Here is a 22,260-nt window from a genome sequence, read left to right as displayed (position 1 = left end):
TCTTCTTGAAATTTATGTTAAGTTTTCAGACCATTCAGCTTTTCTAATACTTCTTCAGCTTGTAATAGATGCCGTGTTTTCTTTATTTTTGAAATGAGATTAGGAAGACTTTTCATAGCTGTCAAAAGCTGTTAGAAACTTTAGATGCTGCCATCAATTTTAGATTCTAATGGCGTAATTGGCCCTACCAACACTTACTAGAAAACACTGGAAACCTGGAGACAGTCTTGCACAAACCTTTGTTGAAATGACCAGAAGCTCTGTTGCTTCATCACGGATAGATTAATTATGCCAAAAAGTCTCTTCAAGTGAAGAGATAGCTGCAGTTGACTTCCATCTTTGCATTTAAAAGGAAGTGATGATTTGTTAGCTGCTTTGTTACATTTTCTCAGAATTGAAAATGCTGTTATTTCAAAATAGAATTCAGTTAGAGAATATCTTTGGAATTTTTGCTGTGGAAAGAAACTGAGTAAATTTGAAGCTTGAAGCAACCCAGTTCTGAAGCAGTGTTAGACTTGGGGATGACATGGAGACCTGACATTGGAGAGTTCAAGACATAAAACAGTTGGTACTATGTGATCTCCCCCTGGTATCACCAGTGTGACACCAGTGTGTCACCCAAGTGGTTTATTTTTATGTTTTTGTGTATCTTGGTGCACTAGACAAAGCAGGTAATGAACATAGTTCCATAGTGCCATAATTAGATATAACCTTCATTCCTTCCCCTAGTTTACAGTAATTAGATATGCCCAGAGGATCCCTTAAATCAAAGTGCATGTATGTATGCATGTGTGTTTGTGTGTGTGTATATATTTATATAATTTTTTAAGAAATTGCAGAACCTTTTATGAATTAGATAAAAGCTATGTATCCTACACTTAGATAAGTACCCATACAAACAATTTCACATACTCTCTGAGAATCCGTGAGCTTTTCTTCTACCCTCCTCCTTCATCCCCCATCAAGTTTCTTTTTTCAAATTTTAAGTCATGCTTTAATACAACTTTGCTGTGGTTTTTTCATTTAGCCCCTGGAATATCAGTACAAAAGACACATAGGATCAATCCGGGTTGGGAAATTCTAAGTTGGTGATGGGATCGATCCTATTAAAGGACAAAGTTCAGTTTTTAGCCTGTTCATAAGATTTATCTCCCTTCTGGTTACTCTCCATTTGAAATTATTGATTTGCAAATGCTTTATATTTTAGTTAATATTAACTTTTAAGAGGTTATCCTGATGGCTAGTCACTAAAAAAACAAAACAAAACAAAACCAAAACTCAAAGCCATCAGTCCTTTCTTTTTTTCTTCAGATGTGGCCCCATTTATTGAGTTTCTGAAGTCCATACAAGATGGAACAATAGTCTTAATGGGAACTTACGATGATGGAGCAACCAAGTATGTAAACATTTATATTATTTTTGGAACTATAATTAATTATAAAAGCAATACATTTTCAATGAAAAAAATTATAAAATAGAGCAAAGTAATCAAATTCCGATAAACACTATTAACCTTTTTTATCTGCTTCCTTCTTTCTGTATGTTTGCCATGACATTAGATCCACATACCTCAAGTTTGTTACACTCTTTTCTGTTTTTAACAACCTTGAATTGTTTTCTCTAACGTTAATATTCTTATAGTAGCATTTTTCATCACCTACCAACAGTTGATCATATGTCCCCACCTTTATCTAAAATTTCCCTATTATTGCCACATTTTTTTGTATTACAAATAACATTTTGATAAACACCCTTTTCCATAAGTACTTTTGTACTTTCGATTATGTCCTTAGGGTAAGTTCCTACAAGTGTAGTTCACTGTGAAAGAATAAGTATGATATGTTTTTCATAATGTTTAGTAAATACGAATTTATAACTTTTTTCTTAAAAGTGTATATGTTGTAAAATTTGGAAAATACAGAAAAGCACAAAGAAAAACAAGTTATAAATTCATCTATTCAGTGATAACCACTGATAATTTAGTTTCCATCTCTAGTTTTCTTAATATACATATTTTCTTCATCTTAAATATTTGGAATGCTAGTAGTTATAGCATTATTTATGTGGTGAATATTTTCCCATAACATTAAATAGTTTTGATAACAAAATTGTTCATGTCTACCTCATATAACTCTTAAGCATATGTCATGATTTAAAATTTATTTAATAAAATTCCTACTGCTGGACCCTCAGGCTATTTCCAAATTTTCATACTTAGCAAAAATGTACTATCTTAAAAATTTTAAATAATCATCTTTATTTCCTTAAGACAGGTTTTTTTGAGATAAGGTGTTGAATTAAAGGATGTATATGTTTCTAAAAATGAATTTTTAAAGTTTGTATCAACTTAACATGTCTCTCAGAAGTTCCAGGACACTGATTATTTTTAAGAAGTTTTGGAAAGGGGTTTTGTTAATGTGCCTTTCTTTGGTTATTGATGAGATTGCATTTTTTTTTTCACAAGTGTTTTTGGCTCTTTTTCTTGTAAAGTATCTTTTGACCATTTAGGTTGACTCCTATGGATATGTAAGAGCCTTTGGTATGTTAAGGATATTAACCATTTCTCATGTGAAAATACTTTTTTTGTGTGTTTATTTTTGTTAATTTATGGTGCTTTGTGACTTTTACAAGTTTAGACTAATTCTTAGTCAAGTATATGGATTTTTCGTTTCAAGTTTCTTCTACTTTTATACTTGAGAAGTATTTTCCCATCTCCAAATTAAATATTTAGTAGATTTTCTTCTTCCAGTGACTTCACTATTTTCATGTATTTTAAAAAAATGTATTATTTCCCAGTGACTTACAGTTTCCATTTTTATGTGGATTTGACTTTGTTTTTAGAAGTTCTGTTCTGTTCATCTACTTCTTCCTGCCCCAATAAGACAGGGACAAATTATAAAATTTTATAATTTTATAAAAATTAAGTGTACTACCTTTCTAGGGTAGCTAAGACCCCTTTAATAGCATTTCTCAAATCCCTTCTATGATATTTTATCCAGATGAAAAGTATGATACTTTTAACAAGACTAAAAGACATCCTTTACAGATTTTAATTGAAAAGGCTTGAAATTCCACCTCAGAATATGGCATGTCTTTCTGTTTATTGAGTTTTTTCTACACGTATGTAGTGTGTAACTACATTATTGCAGATTTGCACTAAGAAAACAGGGTTACTGGGTGCGTGGGTGGCTTAGTCAGTTGAGTGTCCTCCTTTGGCTCAGGTCATGATCGGAGTATCCTGGGTTCAAGTCCTGCATTGGGCTCCTTGCACAGTGGGGCATCTCCTTCTCCCTCTCTGCCCCTCTCTCTGCTCATGCTCTCTCTCTCTCTCTCTCAAAAATAAATAAATAAATTCTTAAAAAAAAAAAAAAAGAAAACAAAACAGGGTTACTTTGTGACTGGTTTTCTTTTTTGTTGGTGGTAGTTTTTATTTTTGTTTTTGTTTTCAGATTTTATTTATTTGACAGAGATCACAAGCAGGCAGAGAGGCAGGTGGTGGTGATGGGGGGAACAGGCTCCCTGCTGAGCAGAGAGCCCAATATGGGGCTCGATCCCAGAACCCCAAGATCATGACCTGAGCTGAAGGCGGAGGCTTAACCCACTGAGTCACCTAGGTACCCTTACTTTGTGATTGTTTTAAGGCTGGAATATTTTCTTTGACATGTCTTACATCTGGATCAACTAAGGATATGTTAAATCCATAGATCAAGAAAACTGGTACCTGCATCCATTGACATTTAGCTACACAGAACTAAGTGGAATGTAATTAGGCTTCTCCTTAGCAAAAAAATAAATAAATAAATAATAATAACTTGATGTTTGCTTTTGCTGATAGAATAGGATATTACATGTATAATTTGAGGTTTTAAGATTTTTAGAAACCCTACTTTTCTGAATAGATAGACACCCATGGCGTCTTTTTCATCATGTTATTTCATTATTATACCTGCTTGGGTTCAGACCTGTTTCTCTTTGCTAATAGGAAAGTGTGGCCATACCTAAGAACTAAGGCAGGATGATGTTTGTTCTTTAACTGCTATTTATTGGTGTCCATCCCAGATACCAAAAGCAGCCTCAGAAGATGTTCAGCCTGAAAGGCAAAAACAGAAATCTAAACTCTATGCGTTTATCCTTGTGTATGTATCCATGTGTGATTCAGCTGTGTGGTTAAATGCATTCAGTCATGTGCATTTCCAGTTTGGGGCACATGAAGTTGTTTTTCAAATACTTCCTTCTTCCAAACACAGGTGAAATAAATTGTATCGTGTCCTTTATGCCAAAATGGACAAGCAGTCTTTATAAATGGCCATCTACATCGTGAAATACAACAAAATATAAATGTACCCCTTGGCAGGTATCTGACTGTGAAACAACATTTGAAATGATTCCTTCGTTGTGGAACACCCAGTCTTACATGCGAATAGAAGCTCTGCTTCATCTGATGTGTTAGCACTTTTCTTTACATAAGGCTGCTGGATTTTCCCCTCATAAGGAATGTTTGTTCTCCCTCTTATACCCAAAAGATTCCATTTTTTTTTAAAGATTTTATTTATCTGTGAGAGAGAGAGAGTGCACACATGTGCATGCAAGAACGAGCACGAGCAGGGGGAGGGCCAGAGGAAGGAGAAGCAGGTTCCCCAGCCAGCAGGGACCCGACGAGGGGCTCCATCCCAGAACCCGAGGATCAGGGCCTGAGCCAAAGGGCAGGCATGTAACCACTTGAGCCACCCAGGTGCCCGTACCCAGAAGAATTTAGAATATGAAATAGGCATCTCCGACAGGGAGTTGGTATTGGTTCTCCGTAGTCATTCCTCTGTGATCCCAGATACTACGGTCTGCAATGAGCTCCTTGGCTGGACTGTGAACCTTTTTTTTTTTTTTTTTTTTTAAGATTTTATTTGTTTGACAGCACAAGCACGGAGAGCCGCAGGCAGAGGGAGAGGGAGAAGCAGACCTCCTGCTGAGCAGGGAGCCTGAAGCAGGGCTCCATCACCCCAGGATCGTGACCCAAGCTGAAGGCAGATAATTAACCGACTGAGCCACCCAGGTGCCCCTGTACGGGAAACTTCTGAGAATGTCTGGGATTGGTCTCTGTCACAGCATTTCCCAAAGTGTGTTCCGGTGGGATCCCAGTCCTCTGAACCTATCCTAGGGGAATAAGTTTGGAGATGGCATGATGCATTTTGCCCCTTCCAGGGATTTACAATGCAAGGCCCTGAAGTTTGGCCCTAAGGAAACCTCTTTACCTTTCTTTATCCCATTAGTTCTTGATTTTAACAATGAAGACCATTTTATTTTATTTTATTTTTAGATTTATTTATTTATTTGAGAAACTGAGAGTGTGCAGGGGAAGGGAAGGAAGGAGAAAGAGAGAAACTGACTCCCCACCGAGCGCAGAGCCCTACTCGAGGTTAGGATCTCAGGACCCTATTAAGCCCAAATCAAGAGTTGGATGCTTAATTGACTGCGCCACCCAGGTAGTCTTGGAAGCCCATTTAAAAAACAAAACAGGAAAAAAAAAACTATACTTAAGAAAACTTATATTTTAGAGAGTGCAGGTCTCTAATGATGCCTACTTTCTGCCTAGACCCCTCTAAAATAAGTTGGTTTTTATTTATTTAATGAGGAATTATAATAGTTTGAATGAGCGAGCTAAATTTTGCTATTGTATTCCTCCCTTTGGAGACAGCACTCTGTGACATGTGCACTTCCTGGCTAAGTGAAGGGTTTAAGTGTGGGTGTCCTGAAGTAAAAAATCTTGAAAGTCCTTGGCCCCATCCCCCCAGCCAGGCAGAATTCCCAGGAACTGTTCTACAGATACCCCCTCTGAAGGGTGCCAGTATCTCATAATTTCTCTATTTGAAACAAAACAAAGCAAAAAAATATCCTTAAGTCATTGTTACATTCTCGAAAAACTATCCTTAAGTCATTGTTACGTTCTCCGGGTTGGTCTCCCTCTGAATTCCCCCTGGTAGTCTGAGTAGTCTTAGCCTGGGTAAATAGAACAATAAGTATCTTCCCCAAATCGTTTGATACTTTACTTGTTTGAAACTAAAGAGCATTGGTCTTTCAGTTTTCCCTTTGCCTGCTCAGTACTCAGGGCTCTTGTAACCTTCTATCATGCTAAGTTTCTGGGTGGGTTTACTCTCCTGGCTACAGTTTTTGGGCATTGGTTCTCTGGTTGATTTTCAGCTCTCTTAAAATGAGTGCCCCAGTCAAACACAGGGTTCCTGATGGGGTCGGGCCGGTACAGGGTACAGCGGAGATACTAGCTTTTACTGTGTTGGGGATACGTTTCTTTGAATATTTATACAGACTAATACTATATTCGTTTTCTTTAAAAGGTCACATCCCATTTTTGGCTAAGTTAAACTCTCAGATCACTTGCTTTCAGACTTTTTTTTTTTTTTTTTTAATTAACCACTGCCAAGTCAGGTCTTTCTCTCTATTCTGGAATTGATTTTGTTTAGTCTAAATGAAGGACCTTATATTCATTTGTCCTTGTTATCCCTGTTAAATTTAATGTTGCTGATTTTGGCCCATTAGGTTATGATGCTGACATTTGTCCTGTGAGATTTCCATGATCCAGGCTTTGTAGTTTCTCCAAAGTCATTCTTGTGTCTAAATCAAAGTCATTGATAAATATGTTCACCCACCAGGGGCAGCGTGCCACCCTGCCGGGGGCCTCCTCCAAGGGATTCATCTATTAATCAACTACAGAAACGGTTTTTTAAACAATTGCCAAGGAACCCTAACAGACATACCATCCAGCTGCTGTTTCATTATTTTCTTCATAGAGGCTGTTTTCTGAGACTCTCAGATGCTCACTTGAAGTTCACGAGCTGTGCTAATTACGGTGCCCTCTCCTGCCGCAAACCTGTGCAGATGCTGAAATAGCTTACATGACCTCACCTTGGCTTGATTTCTCTCTCCCTCCTTCTCACTACCCCCTCTCTTTCCTCCTCCATCCCCCCCACTTTTTTTTTTGTTGTTGTTCACAGGCTTTCCTTGTTGTAATCCATCCTAGAATTTGCCAATAATTGGAAGTAGCTTTATTGACCCATTGTTTCTAAAAATTTCCTTGCCTTTTTTTGAAGACTGGAATATTTAATTAACTTTTAATGACTTAGCGTCTTCATTTTCCATGATGTTTCTAAAATAACGGACACTACCTTGAAGAGTATATTAAAGTGCCTTAGAATTTAACTGTGTGACGTGTGTGGGCCTGGAGGTTTCAGTTTACGGCACTTCCACAGACATTCCTGAACTACTCTTCCCTTTTTATGTCGATCGGAGTGTTTGCCTCCCTTGGAAAAGGCAGGCATGCTTTGATCTCCATATTATATCATTCTTGTGAAACAGTGGATCCCTTCATTGTTTGCACTTTGTAGCAAAAGTTCTTCATGTGGCCTGTCAGAGTTTGCGGAGTTGCATCTGCCGGCCTTCCTGGCAGTAGCATTCCGTTTCCTCCTTAGTCATATGATTTACCCTGTAGTTTCGGACACTTGTGAGTTTGAGCCCATCACAGAACACTCCTGTAGTGGCCCTAATTTATAACCTATCCTCTTCTTTGCCAGGTTTGTTAGAAATTATATAGTGAAAATTATTGTTTGTTTGTTTTTTAAGAATCCCATTCTCAGAAGTGCTTCTGATCTGAACTTTTTATAATATGCTGTCTTTAAACCTAGGCTACATGGTCACCTATGCCCAGCATTGCTTATTCTTCAACCTCTTGAAGTAATAAAGCGATTTTCTTCCGAAGTTCTTCACACTTCTATTCCCAAGTGGTTCTTCCCTGTTAATCAGAGTGGGGCCCAGAATATTAATTCTCCATGTTGTTTTCCAGAAAGGGAGCATTGACCTGGTATGATGGTGTGACTGTGGGGTCTCAGATGCTCCTCCTTCCCCAGCAAAGAGGGAAGCAGACCTCTGAGTCGCCCTGGTCCCGTTCCCTCTTCCTCCATTGGTACTTCCGATTACCTCTGTGCAGCTTCAGAATCTCTTCTAGGAAAACTTGGTCCCTCTCTCTGTCTGCCGTCTTGTTTGTGACATAATTTTTGATTCATTTTAAAATTCTTAACTAAAATAAAATAATTTATTCAGTAAAATTTTTCAGCATCTTAGCTAATTTTTAATAGCATTTTATTTTTTATTTTTTAATAACATTTTTATCTGTCTATCTGTTTATTTATTTAGAGATAGAGCACAAGCTGGGGGTTGCTGAGGGACAGAGAGAGCCCAGCTTGATCTCATGACCCTGAGATCATGACCTAAGCTGAAATCAAGTCTGATGTTTAACCAACTAAGTCACCCAGGTGCCCCAGCATCTCATCTAGTTAAGACCATTACTGGAGATTAAAGTTTATGTAACAAACTCAAAGTGCTCCTATATAGAATAAAAGCTTGTATCTTAAAATTTTTATTTAAAATTTACACCATGCATACATTTGTTACGCTGGCTTTTTTTTTTTTTTAAACTTTTTTTTTTTTTTTTAAGATTTTATTTATTTATTTGACAGACAGAGATCATAAGTAGGCAGAGAGGCAGGCAGAGAGAGAGGAGGAAGCAGGCTTCTGGCTGAGCAGAGAGCCCGATGCGGGGCTCAATCCCAGGACCCTGGGATCATGACCTGAGCCGAAGGCAGAGGCTTTAACCCACAGAGCCACCCAGGCGCCCCTGTTACACTGGCTTTTAAAGAAATGGGACTTTTTTTTTTTTTTTTAAGATTTTATTTATTGATTTGGTAGAGATTACAAGTAGTCAGAGAGGCAGGCAGAGAGAGAGAAAGAGAGGAGGAAGCAGGCTCCCCGCTGAGCAGAGAGCCCGATGCGGGGCTTGATCCCAGGACCCTGAGATCATGACCTGAGCTGAAGGCAGAGGCCTCAACCCACTGAGCCACCCAGGCACCCCAAGAAATGGGACTTTTTGATACCTAGTATGTATTGAATCAGTGCAGAAAATATTGGCTGTGTTGCATGAGTTTTAACTTCTTTTTGAAACATGAAATTGACTTCTACTTAAATAAAAGATTTCAGACACAAATAATGAAATCCTCTAAAGTCTACATAGGCAGAGCAGAGAACTTTGGAAATTATTGAGAAACGTACGTTGTTATACAGCTGTAGTTAGATATATGTAGGGACCTGTGGCCCGGGTGCCCGAGACCACCCCAAGGTCTGATGATTTGCTGGACTTGCAGGAGCGAGCATGCAGCCCTGCTCGCCTCGTGGCTACTACTTGTTACACAAAAAGATACAAAGCAAAATTGCCAAAGGGGAACTGGACTGAGCGAAGTCTGGAGGGAACCAGGCCCCAGTTTCCCAGAGTCCTCTCCAAGCGGAGTCACGCAGGAGAAGCTCCATTCCTCCCGCAGCAGATGGTGACAGCACTGTGAAGTCTGGTAGTGGGAAAGCGTCTCAGGGACTCCGTGCCCGGGTTTGTAACTGGCTCACAGAGGCAGCCTCCGCCAGACACATCCCCAGATGCCAGCCTCCCTGGCATAAACTGCCTTCCTCATGCAGCGCTGCGACCCGTTCCAATCAGTTCTGGGATTGGGGAGCCCTCCCCAAATCCAGGCTGCCAGCTGCCAGCCAGGGCCCAACTAGCTGCTGGGACTTCCTAAAGACAGCCATTGCAGGCCGCCGTGTTCCCCTTTTCTGCGCAGGGCCTACGGGCGCTCTCCCGGGAAAGGAAAAGGAAGGAAAGAGATGAACGGAGGGAGTTGAAGTGCAATTTTCAAGTCGTGTCCAGATCTCTGGCTAACCTGGCTTAGTTTATTCATGTAGATCAAATGATCAGTTCTGAAATTCAGAAGTACAGAAGTAAAAATGATTGCCCTTCAATGTATTTCTTAATTGATGTAAAGTTCATAGATGAGGAAGGTTTTATTCATACGTTTTGCAGGGAGCCAGGTCTGCCCTGGGAGAAACCACCTACTTTGCAAGCAGTTTTTGCATATAAAGCAGCCCCTTGCGTTTGTGAACTTCATGTTCAGCCATCTGTGAGCAACCCTAGAGCCCACGAGGCGCCAGTCAGTGGTTTTTCTGAGACGTAAATGTGAGTCAAGCCCCACAGCCTCTGCTGGGGATCGTCACTGGGCTGCCCAGTGAACCTGCCGCCCACCCTCCGCGTTTCCACGCTGCTTATTCTTGCAAAACTCACCTAGTAGTGCTGCCGATGCGAGTACAGTATTATAAGAATGTAGCCGGAAAACAGAACATTTGGATAGACGAAAGGGTGGGATTTAACAGTCTTCCAGACCCACAGCATCCTAACCTCATACGCAGACAAGAAGCCGGGGTTCAGGCACGGCCTTCAGGGAGTGTCCCTCCAATGCACGTGTTCCTTTATCACGGGAGCAGACAAGTGTGAAGTGACGGCTGATTGACAGAAGCAGGCACAGGAGCGGGACCTCGTGGGGCAAGCTGGAGGCACGCGGCCATGAGTCTCAGGCCAGACTCCAGGGGTTCTTTACACAGTTACTTCATTTGTTTTTACTTCACCAGGTTATAAGTGCATCCCTTGATATAGATTTGGGTCTGAAAGTCAAAATATTCTAGGGTTATAGGTGATTTTTCTCATGGATTCTAGTGAACTTTCTGCAGGAGGACAGCAGTGCCCAGGCTGTGGTTAAAATAGCTCCACTGCTGGGTATTTACCCCCAAAAATACTAATTGAGGGGGGTACAGGCACCCCTGTGTACTGCGGAATTATTTACAACATCCAAGACACAGAAACAGCCCAAGTGTCCATCAATGGATAGATGGATGGATAACAAAGATGTGGTATGTATGTATATATGTGTGTGTACACACATGCACACACACACACAAACACACACATAGGAATATTGCTCAGCCTTAAAGAAGAATGGAATCTTGCCACTTGAAACGACGTAGATCAAGCTAGAGTATAGAACGCTAACTGAGGTCAGTCAATAAAGAAAGACAAATGCCGTATGATTTCACTCATGTGGCACTTAAGAAACAAAACAAGTAAAGGAAAAAGAGGGAGAGCCAAACCAAGAAACAGCCTCTTAACTATAGAGAACAAACCGGTGGTTACCAGAGGGGAGGTGAGTGGGGGAATGGGGATTAAGGAGTGCACTTGTGATGAGCACTGCGTGTTGTACGGAATTGTGGAATCACTATGTTGTACACCTGAAACTAATAGGACACTGTATGTTAACTACCCTGGAATTAAAATTAAAAAAATTTTTTTTAAATTAGCTCTACTGCCCCTGCATGTGGTGTGCGTCAGTTGTGGGAGCCTAACATATATGCACTTCTTCCTCGTTCTAGGACTTCTTATTTTAAAATATAAATTATTTTGTTCATCTTCAGGTTAGTTAAGGGAACACTCTTGTACCTAGTGTTTCTTTCATTAGTACATTAAAGGAGCTGACTGATCCTAGCATGAGGTGTTTCGAAGAACTCTGTCAAATAAAAAAGGACCTTCCTCACTGACTCTCGTGCTATTTGGTTTTAATGACCGCTCCCTACCCCCCAGCTATTTGCAAATATAAAAATTAGCTTGCTTCAGATTTTTACCAGAACATAACCTCTCTAACTGATGTATAAGGGCCATCTTTTGGGAGATACGGAGGCCTTATTGCCTTTTCCCCCCTCCACAGCTAGCATGTATCGGCTGAATTTCTTCTTTTTCGTGAGACAGGGGACATTGAGAATGCTCAGCATTAGGATAATAACCTACACAAAAATTCTTTCTTTTTTTATTTTATAAAGATTTTTTTTGTTTGACTGAGAGACCGAGCCAGAAAGCACAAGTGGAGGGAATGGCAGAGGGCGAGGGAGAAGCAGGCTCTGCACTGAGCAGGAAGCCCAAAAACGGGGCTTGATCCCAGGCCTCCGGGATCATGACCTGAGCCGAAGGCAGATGCTTAACCATCTGAGCTACTTAGGTGCCCACCCCTACACAAAATTACTTACTGTCAACTTTCAGCTGTTTTCCTACTACTTGACTTTCGCCACTGCCCTTCCTCTTTGGCAGGTGCTTAACTGCTGTCTGGTTAAGGTTCATTTTTATTAAATAACCACTCGACAGTTATCACTGAAGTGTAATTTATATACTTATTCTCAAGGTTCATTTTCTTTTAAAGAAACCATAGTATTAGAAACAAACGCCAGGATTTTTGTCAGCATTTACCTTTATTCAGATGTAATTCACAAAGGGATTAGTAGAAATTCAAAGTGATTTTTAATTTTATGAAGATACTGGTTGCTTAAGACCTCGTATTTAACCTAGGTAGGCATCTCCTGACTACAGTATCCCTTATTTATTTGGTGGATATGGATGAAAGTGAATTACTGTAAAATAAAGACATCTAAAAGGTATTTCTTCATAGAATAAACTTAAAATTAGTTGCTAGATTTCATGTCTTTTTCACTAGAGAATTCAAATTGCAGGAATGTTGCTCTGAAAAAATTCTGTATTTTTTTATGTTCTTTTATTTAAGCTGATATTTTCTCATCTTATCTCATGTTACATGTTAATATACTGGTGAGTCATTATTACTTAGATAATATACAGAGCTCTGTGCTTATTGTAGTACTCTTTTTCTTCCTCTTTAAGACTCAATGACGAAGCACGGCGGCTCATTGCTGAATTGGGAAGTACGTCTATTACTAATCTTGGTTTTAGAGACAACTGGGTCTTCTGTGGTGGGAAAGGCATCAAGACCAAAAGCCCCTTTGAACAGGTTAGTATCTTAGACTCTCATAATTAATGGACGAAAGTAAATTGTGTGAAACTGTACAGCGAATATTCCTATCCTAGTTATTTGAAACTTAGACAAAGCAGCCATTAAATATGTTGTGTATTTTTCATAAGCTCTTGGTCATCAGTTATTTAAAATAATCACGGCATGTTTTAAATCAAAACTAAAAAATAGGCCTACTCTTCATGGAGTATTTTTTCCTGTATGACCGTGCATTGGCATATGATTGCTTTTATCATGAGTTGCTTAGGAAGTGTTCATTATTAAAGATTTTAATCGAGCTTTTGGTAGTATAATCAGTTAAGTTTAGAAACACTTTAGAACTTAGTGGACTATAAACTTTACCTTTTGGCTACCAAATGATCCTTCCAAAAAGTCCTGCACTGTTTTGTTCTTTCTGGTTGGTCTTTGACGGTCTCCCTGGCCCCTGGGGTTGCTCATTGACTCTCTTGAACAGTAATTTGCAGGAACTCATCATTGATACGAATGTTACTGAAACAAGTACACTGCAGTATGTTGTGGTAGAGAAGCAGTTCATAAAGGTGGTTTTTTTTTTTTTAACCTTGTACTATTATTGTACCCCAACAGCACATAAAGAACAATAAGGACACAAACAAATATGAAGGATGGCCCGAAGTTGTCGAAATGGAAGGCTGCATCCCCCAGAAGCAAGACTAATGCAGAGGAAACTGAAGGAAACGCACTTTGCCCGTTAATGGCCGAGCTGTGACCGAGGAGCTATGTGTAAATACTGCGGGAGCATGCAGCCGTCTCGGCGTGTGCATGAGCATTTATCTCTTTGGATATCGGGATTATTTATTGCTAACGTAAATAACGCCTCTGTAAATAGTCATCGTAATGAGCAAATCACTGAACCATTTCGAAGCACATTTCTCTGATAGTAGTACGGTGTTAGACTGCTACAGTAGGGACATCTTTTAATTCTAAAAGCATACCCAGTGGATAACTGAACAGATTGTGAAAAATATATTGGTATATATACTGGTTGCTGTGAAAACCTATTATGGAATAATATGGATTTTAGGGAGGAGACTTTGTTTTCTTTGTGTGTGTGTGTGTGTGTGTGTGTGTGTGTGTGTGTGTGTATTGTACACACACACCCATATTCAAGTATATATATGTGTATATATGTGTTGCCTTTTAACGATAGTATCTTTTAAATTCCAAAGATACTTGGCTAGTTGTGTGTGTAATGTTACTTTATAGTCTGATCTCCAGTGTACCTTCTTTCTTCGCTTTTTCCTTCTCCTCCCAAAAAACCTAGAAATAAAATGATACAAAAACCTATATCAGATATGTGAAAAGCACAACAGAATTTTTTCTTTTCATGTACACAGTAAAAAAGGAAGTGCGTAAATGTAGGTGGTATTTGGCACTGTAGCTTTCTGGGTTTTGTGTTAGTATGAATGACTGGATCTCACAGAAGCTGCTTAGAGCGAGGCTGGGGGTGGCAGCCCCATGGAGCCAGGGACATGGGCCACCGCCCTTCTGCACCCTAATCAGGGGCTTCAGGACAGCCGCAGCTGTGTTTAGAGCAATGCTGTCATGTGTTTCCTTATGGTTATCAGCACTGACCAAGTGGTTTGGAAAGAGGCATGCTTTAATGTCACCATTATTTTGATGGTAAACCAAGAAATATAATTCTGTATCTAACTTCATAATAGCAATTTTGCCTGAAGATATAACGACATATTTACAGAAGTCTTAATTACCACGTAGACTGATAACATTTAAAAAATAATTTGAGTCCAGATGATTTCTACATAAAATTTTATTCACTTGAGATGTTCACTAAATGACTCAAGTTTCTTTGTTTTTGTTTTGTTTTTGTGTTAGGGCATTAAATACCTAGAGTGTATGAAGTATCTTAAACCAGAACATAAACTAATGATCAAACTACTCACAATAGAAGGCGGCACTTAAATTTTGAATCTAAATTTTAGATGATTTGTATAAAAAAACTAAAGGCAGTATTTTTGTTTTGCTGTCAACCAACTTGGAAGCTATTCAGCTGTTTCTTAAATATTAATAAACTTTGGGGTACTGGTTCTTCTCTCAAACTGAATGTAATTCAAGAATAAATGCACCTTACACATTCAAAGAATTTTTGTAAACTTTACAGATCTCTGGTGCTTATATGCTAAGTCACATTCAGCATGTGTATTTTGACATTTAAAATGCTTCCCTAGATTCTGTAAATTAAAAGAATAGCTATTTTCCAGATCCAGGTATGGTGAAATAAATGTTTTTTGCATTTTTTTTTTAAATAATGAAAATGCTCTCGGTTTTTGCATTGTGAATTGTTTTGTGTTTGTGTCACAGTAATATGCCTCCGGAACTTCCCATTAATGTTGGTCACGCGTTTATCACACTGTGTCACGTGGAAAACTGAAGACAGTCCTGGGGCTACACACACTAATATCCTCAGGATCTGTCTTGATATGTATAGACTTTAAGTATCCAGATGGCAAGACATCCCTTTTAAGGTAAAAACTATAAAACAATAGATTTGCGAAGCTGTGCTAACTGTCAGAAGGAGGGACCGAGACGGATTCTGTGGCGGCTTTGGTGCAGTTTGCTTTTGTTTCAGTTCTGTCTTGTACAGGTTGTGCCAACTTTGGAAGCAATAATTTTACTACATTTCATGTTCAGATATCTTTTAAAAATCCACATTATAAATAAAACAATGTTCCTTTCATGTTAAGAAATTTCTTTATTAAAATCAGAAATTTGGCATTGACATTTTGGTATACTAAATGGCATATAAGGACTTTTGGATGGATATTTTTTATTTATAATCATACTTTTTTTTCTGGAACAAGTGTATCATAGTATGCCTATTAAAATTAAGCTAAGACAGTTGGAAAATAAGTGATATTTGGGAAATTAAAGAGAAATTGAGCCAGAGTCTTTATATTCCTGACTTTAATTTGATTAAAGTAAAATTTATCACTGTCTGTCTACATTTTGTATTTGTTTTGAAATGGATCAGCTATTATTTTATTATTTTATGCCAGGTGAAGCTCAAAGCATTTAGCTTGTATTGCATTTATACTAAAACCATTTTTACAAATTATAATTTGAAGCCCCCAATAGAGATGGGAATTTCAATTCAGTTGACATACCCCATTTTTAAGTGAAGGAATGAGAAATGTGTTCAGTTAGAATATTAAGAGTACAAATGCAGGTGATTGGGTTATGGACATTGGGGAGGGTGTGTGCTATGGTGAGTGCTGTGAATTGTGTAAGACTAATGAATCACAGACCTGTACCCCTGAAACAAATAATACGTTATATGTTAATAAAAAAATTAACATAAAAAAGTAGAAATGCATTTAGAATATTTTCTGAAATGAGTATGAGAGGAAAAAAATTACTTGTATTGATTGGGGAAAAGATTTGTCACTTAACCTCTTTAATATGGCCTTGGACAGTGGCAGGTACGTATAGATTAACATGTAGATTAACAGGAAAAAGTACCCGATTTTACCTTTTCTAAAGCACCCCTCAGAATTCTTTTGGTGCCTCTACCTAGGATGATTTTTCTACCACATACTTGGTTTTTGGGTGTCATGTTGCAATAGCTAGTCAATCCCCAAGCCCCTCAAGCTCCCTCACTTTCACTACTCCCGTCCTACTGCTTGTGTCTCCTCTCCCAGAGCCCCTTTCTTGAGGTTCCTGTCAAGTCAAAGCTAGCTAGAGCAAAAATCAGGCAGGCCTGGCTTGCGAGGGGCAGTCTGCTGCTAGGTGGCCCGAGGGAGTGTGGGGTAGGCCATCCTGGAACCTGAGACTTCATCCACCAGAACCTGCCCGCAATCCAGGGAGGGTGCAAGCCACTGGAGGGCCGCTCTGTTAAGGAGGAAAGGCTTTCAATATGAGGATCTCTCTTCTAGAAAGGAAAAGGGACTTGCTGGCCCTTCAGTTAGAGACAGAAGAAAAGTTCCTCTTGCCTTGTTTTATGGGCAGTTGATAAGCAAACTTACTACAGAGAAGACCACCTTCCCAGAATAGCTAGTTCACAGGTACAACTCGCTGCCATTACTAAACTGACTGACTGGGGCACGTGGCTGGCTCTAGGTCTTGGAACTAGGAACAGCATGTTCCCAGTGTTTCAAGTAATTAGCCCATATTTATTTTACTGGATCGCCAGTGAGAAAAGGGGCCTAAAACCTTAAAGAGGAGTGAATTCTGTAATGGAGACAGTGTAGTGTACTGGGTAACAGTCACACTTGCATGAGTACATGTCTCTACTTCATTGTTGACTGCGCGAGGAACGGGAGAAGGTCCTCCTCCTCACCACGGTGAGTTACGGATGCTAGCACGTATTCGTGGTGTCTGTGCGCACTCAAGAAATGGAACTGCTAGTCTGGCTGTTGTGATTGACTCTGTCTCTTGAAGGCTGGTAAATTTCAGCCAAGGAGAAAAGTTAAGCCAGCCTTCAGCTTCCCAACCCCATCCTACCAAATTCTATGGTCTTCATGTTTGTGTCCTCCCCAGCACCCCTGTGTTGAAACCCAGTCTCCAGTGCAATGGTGTTTGGAGGTGGGGCCTTTGGGAGGCAATTAGGTCTGAAGGGTAGATCCCTCACTGAGGGTAGAGCTGTTATCCAAGAAACCCCAGAGAGCTTCCTGACCCCTTCAGCCATGTGAGGACACAGCGAGAAAACACAGGAACCAAGAAGCAGGCCTTTCCCAGACACTAAATGTCTGAGCACCTTGATTCGGGACTTCACAGCTTCTAAAACTGTGAGGACTGAATTTCTGTTGTTTATAAGCCCCCCAGTCTGGTGTTTTGTTACAGCAACCCGAATGGACGAAGACACCAAGCCCAAAACGGAGCCATTGAATGCCTTGGACAGGAAGACGGTGACAAGGGTGCAGCCCCTCCGGGTTCTCTGGGCCCCAAGCCTCTGACTGTGTACACCTGCCCTTCCACTCAGTCCGCACTGACACCGGACTCCTTTCCATATGCAGAATTCGGGTTTTTGTGGTTCTCCAGGCAGCTGGCCGTTGGAATAAGCACATGATACAGTTGCACTAGCTGTCCCCGCTGCAGGGGAAGCGGTGTGGGCAAGACCTTCTTGAACGGATTTTGAAATTTTTGCTTTCTGAGACCTACGCTTCACTTCTAACAGTAGATTCATTATTTGAACTTTATACATTTGACTTTCAAACCGGTTTTCGGCAATGCCTTGTGACTTCTGGTGCTGTCCTGCCTGGATCTGGCCTGCTCAGATGGACAAGCCTGATTCACCAGAGCCAGTGAATTCCCTGCCGAGTCTTAGCCTCACTGCAGCAGAAGGTCTGACAGGATTGCTCTGTTTTCTGTAGGTAGAGCCCTCACAGCTGAGGCAAGGAAATGCCCGCTTCCGGAAGTCAGGTTTTAGCTAAGAGCCCAGTCTGAGCCTCAGAGGTTCTCTCATCCCAAAACTTCATGTGAATTTTTCAGTTTATCATTCACAGATGTTCATTTTAACATAGAACTCTTTTCAAATATTTTAAGTTTCAGCTTCCAAAAATGTTTAGCTTCTGCATACCCACGAGGACTGCGGGCCTGAGTAGAGAAGCGCCGTGGGATTTATTTGACCAGCACAGAAAGGAGCCTCGAGGATAATGTCTTGCTAGTCCGAGCTCTGAGCAGAGCGGAGATCCCGAGGCAAACGATACTGACCGCTACGGTTAGGAGTAGGGTTGGTGGTCAAGGTGGTGGTGCCTGAGTGTCGCGGTTCTGCGGGGATGCCCCGCGTGGCAGAAGTAGGAGAGGCAGCTGGGGAGCAACTCCTCGGGTGTGAGGGCAAGCTGTGGGCCCAGGGGAGGGCAGCCTGCCTGACGTGGCTTTCTGTTGTCCCTGAGGGAGAGGACCATAGGTTTAACTTCAGTAAAAAGAAGCTTGTACTTCTGTAGAAATCTGAAACGTTCGTCCCAGGAGTGAACTGTGGACACCTTACACGGGCATGTTAAACTCATGTCAGGGAAATAGGCTGTTTGGGGGAGGTTCCCTCTAGTTCTATAGCACTGGGTGTGACGGACATGAACACAATTGCAGTTGTGACCGTTGCAAATTGGAGATTGTAGTTCTCTGTCAACGAAGTTCAGTTTCTCAAGAAATGAAGTGGGCATCCAGGGAAAGAAAAAGTGGTCAAGCCAGCAAAAGGAGAGAACTTCTCATATTGAGTGGTGAAATTTATCTTTCAGCTTGTAAAATTTCTCTGCCCCTACCCATTAAATAGGGGGGATGTTGAAGAGACATTACCATATTCGCTTTTTCAGTTTTTCTACCTTGCAGGCTTGCCTCGTATAAGCCCATACGGAATACACGTTGGTTGTGTGCCCGGGAGCTTGAGATGAAGCAACCTCCGTGGATAGGACATTAAACTTACACAATGTTATGTGTCCGTTATATCTCGGTAGAGCTGGAGGGAAAATAAAAATGACACAACTTACCCAAAAACCCACTAAAAAAAAAAAAAGAAAAGAAAAGAAAAGAAAAATGGGGATTGTGTACTAGAAACAAAGGTGATTACTGACTTATATTTTGTATATTTACCCCTTTCTTTAGTTAATGAAGAGTTCAAGGTGTATTTAAATGAGCAGTTAAGTTTGGTGACATTTCTCTTTTGTCTAAGAATAACTGGGGGTACAAGAGGCCACCCTTCCTTTGTAGCTATACATGACCGAGTGGATATGGGCATGGCTATGAGGGTTTGACTGTTACTAGCATGCAAAGGGGAAGGCTCCTTGGCTTTCCATAGAAGCATGGAGGTGAGCCTACCCGAGGGTTCAGAACGGCGAGGGGACAGAGGGAACCGGGCAGCTCTATGCCCCACAACTCGTTCTGCTTTTCCAGTCTCGCACATCCATCAGATGCTTTCACTTACTCTGCAAATTAAAAAGTCACATACGAAAACTGCAGTTTGTGTTGACTTAGTCCACATTTATTATTACTTTCCTTTACAATCAGTGGGAGAGGCTGCTTTCTCGAACCTGATTTTGTTCCGAGCGGGTTTTGTTAATCATGCAAATCTCCTCTAGCGGTTTTGTTTCGGATATGAATGTAAATCATTACCAATGGTAAGTATCATCCATGTATTAAAAATGACACTTTATGTAACAATTGGCTGTAAGCACAACAATAAAAAGGATGTAAGTATTTATTTAATGTCGGACTAAATTAGTTTGATCTTTACCCCTAGTCATTTCCTTTTTGGAAATGATTGTTAAGCTCCTGCAAAATCCAACTGTTAACCACACTGGGATCTAAAATAGCAGGGAGTTTAAATCACTCTGAGCTTAGAAATCAAGAGGCAGTGTCTTTTAATTCTATTTCATGGTGAATTTTAAGCTCTCAGTTCTTCCATCACTTCACTACTGTTCTTCAACCAAGTTGATACAGCCAAACCCTGAAGGAACATCCCGGAATTTTCATTATATTTACAAATGCCCCAAACTCTTTAAATGGTGTACTGTAAACTCAGTGTGTGATAGTCTTGATGCTGTGTGAGGCACAATATTACAGAGTGGCAAAGGGCCCAGACTCTGAGGAATACATAGAAGTTACTGGAAACAATGCCTGGAATAGAGTAAGCACCATCTAAGTGTCTGCTATTATTTTCTATTTTAAAGGAAATGAGTCCCTGGTGTCCCCCCCCCCCTCCCGTGTCCCTCTTTCATGCTGAGCCACACACATTTGTCCTTCTCAGGTTACCCCATCGCCCTACTCCAAAAAATGTTATGACTTATCACATCTGGTCTATCGTGAGACTGAAATTGGGGGGAAAAAAATCAAGGCTTTCAAGCCAACTTTCCTTCAGAAGAGCTTGTCCTGAGGAGTATTCATGGTTCCTGGAGATGGGATTTGAATTTTTCTTCTGCAAGTCAGCTAAGTGGATTACAGTGCTCTGGGTCACAGACTGACTCCAAACGGGTGGATCTCTGCAGTCTTTGGTGGCCTTTGGGACGTGATGTGACAAGTATCATCCAATTGCCTATCAATCAATATTTTGATGGAAAGCTTTTCTGGTTCCTCATTTTAAACCCAAACCTACCGGGGCACCTGGGTGGCTTAGTGGGTTAAACCTGCCTTTGGCTCACCTCATGATCCCAGGGTCCTGGGATGGAGCCCTGCATCGGGCTCTCTGCTCAGCAGGGAGCCTGCTTTCTCCTCTCTCTCTCTGCCTACTTGTGATCTGTGTCTGTCAAATAAATAAAATCTTTTAAAAAAATCATTAAAAACAAGCAACAAAAAAAACCCCCAAACCTAACAGTCCTGATGGTACTTCAGAAAGTTAGAGTGTGTGGTGGTTTTTTTGTTTGTATTTTAATTTTTTTTTAAAGATTTTATTTATTTATTTGACAGAGAGAGATCACAAGTAGGCAGACAGGCAGGCAGAGAGAGAGAGGAGGAAGCAGGCTCCCTGCTGAGCAGAGAGCCTGATGTGGGGCTCGATCCCAGGACCCTGAGATCATGAGCTGAGCTGAAGGCAGCGGCTTAACCCACTGAGCCACCCAGGGGCCCCTGTTTGTTTGTTTTTTAAGGATTTATTTATTTGACAGATAGAGATCACAAGTAGGCAGACAGGCAGGCAGAGAGAGAGGAGGAAGCAGGCTCCCTGCTGAACAGAGAGCACGATGTGGGGCTCGATCCCAGGACCCTGAGATCATGACCTGAGCCGAAGGCAGAGGCTTTAACCCACTGAGCCACCCAGGCGCCCCTAAAGTGTGTTTCTAAAATACCGATGGGGGATGTCACATGATTATAAAGCTGCTAATATATACATGGTCATAGCATCTAAATTGTATAAAATCCTATTGTTATTCTAAATACAACTATCAGAGTTTCTTTCAGAACAAAAACAATGATCATCCAGATTGGGAATAAGGAAATAATGCAATTGTTTATAGTCAAACTAATCAAAGTGTGTTTAATGTTTTGTAAAATACTACTAGCAGGGAAAGGTTTCAATCAGCAAACTTATTTATCCAGAGGTTACAGATAATGCCATTTGACAGGTTTTCTCAGTAGCATTTTCAGACAATCATCATTGCCTCTTACCATTGCCTCTATTAGGCAGCCCCCAATTTACAAAATAGTTGAACTCCTAAGTGTGAAATTCATACACCAGATCCACCTCCCCTCCCCTTCCCTTTTAAGGTCATCAAGGGCATTTAAAGAAATGAAGACACTTTGTATCCTATACATGTATCCACAGCTTGCTTTGTGCGACTCTAAGCCTGACCCACGTGCTGCCAGAAAGCTGCTTTCAAAACACATCACTAGAGCTGAGGACATCTAATGTCTGCGCTGCCCAGCACCCGGGTACTTTAATGGTAACATTAACCCTGGTTTTCCTCTGTGGATTCACCACTTCCCTATCTCAAGCTATGTGGGTTTAGTTAGAAGTGACCTCACCACCAGGTGCCAGCGTGGGTCTCCATTACCTTAAGATGATCAGTGAATTTATCCCCGAACCCCAGCTTCCAATGGCCATTCTGATTGGTTCAGG

General features: G+C 40.6%; 1 protein-coding gene across 2 annotated transcripts in view; it reads left to right on the top strand.

Moving 5' to 3' along the window:
- FAM3C (FAM3 metabolism regulating signaling molecule C) overlaps positions 1 to 15,715 on the top strand; it is a 54,063-nt gene extending 38,348 nt beyond the window's left edge. For both annotated transcript variants that reach the window (XM_047694417.1, XM_047694418.1), the window contains exons 8-10: positions 1,312 to 1,396; positions 12,593 to 12,719; positions 13,326 to 15,715. In XM_047694417.1, coding sequence (XP_047550373.1) covers positions 1,312 to 1,396; positions 12,593 to 12,719; positions 13,326 to 13,415 — 302 coding nt within the window. In that variant the 3' untranslated portion in view covers positions 13,416 to 15,715. The remainder of the gene's footprint in view (positions 1 to 1,311; positions 1,397 to 12,592; positions 12,720 to 13,325) is intronic.
- The last annotated feature ends 6,545 nt before the right edge of the window (positions 15,716 to 22,260 follow it).

The sequence above is a fragment of the Lutra lutra genome, chromosome 11, assembly GCF_902655055.1.
Source record: "Lutra lutra chromosome 11, mLutLut1.2, whole genome shotgun sequence".
Lineage (NCBI taxonomy): Eukaryota > Metazoa > Chordata > Mammalia > Carnivora > Mustelidae > Lutra > Lutra lutra.
This window is presented reverse-complemented; position numbering and strand designations above follow the sequence as displayed.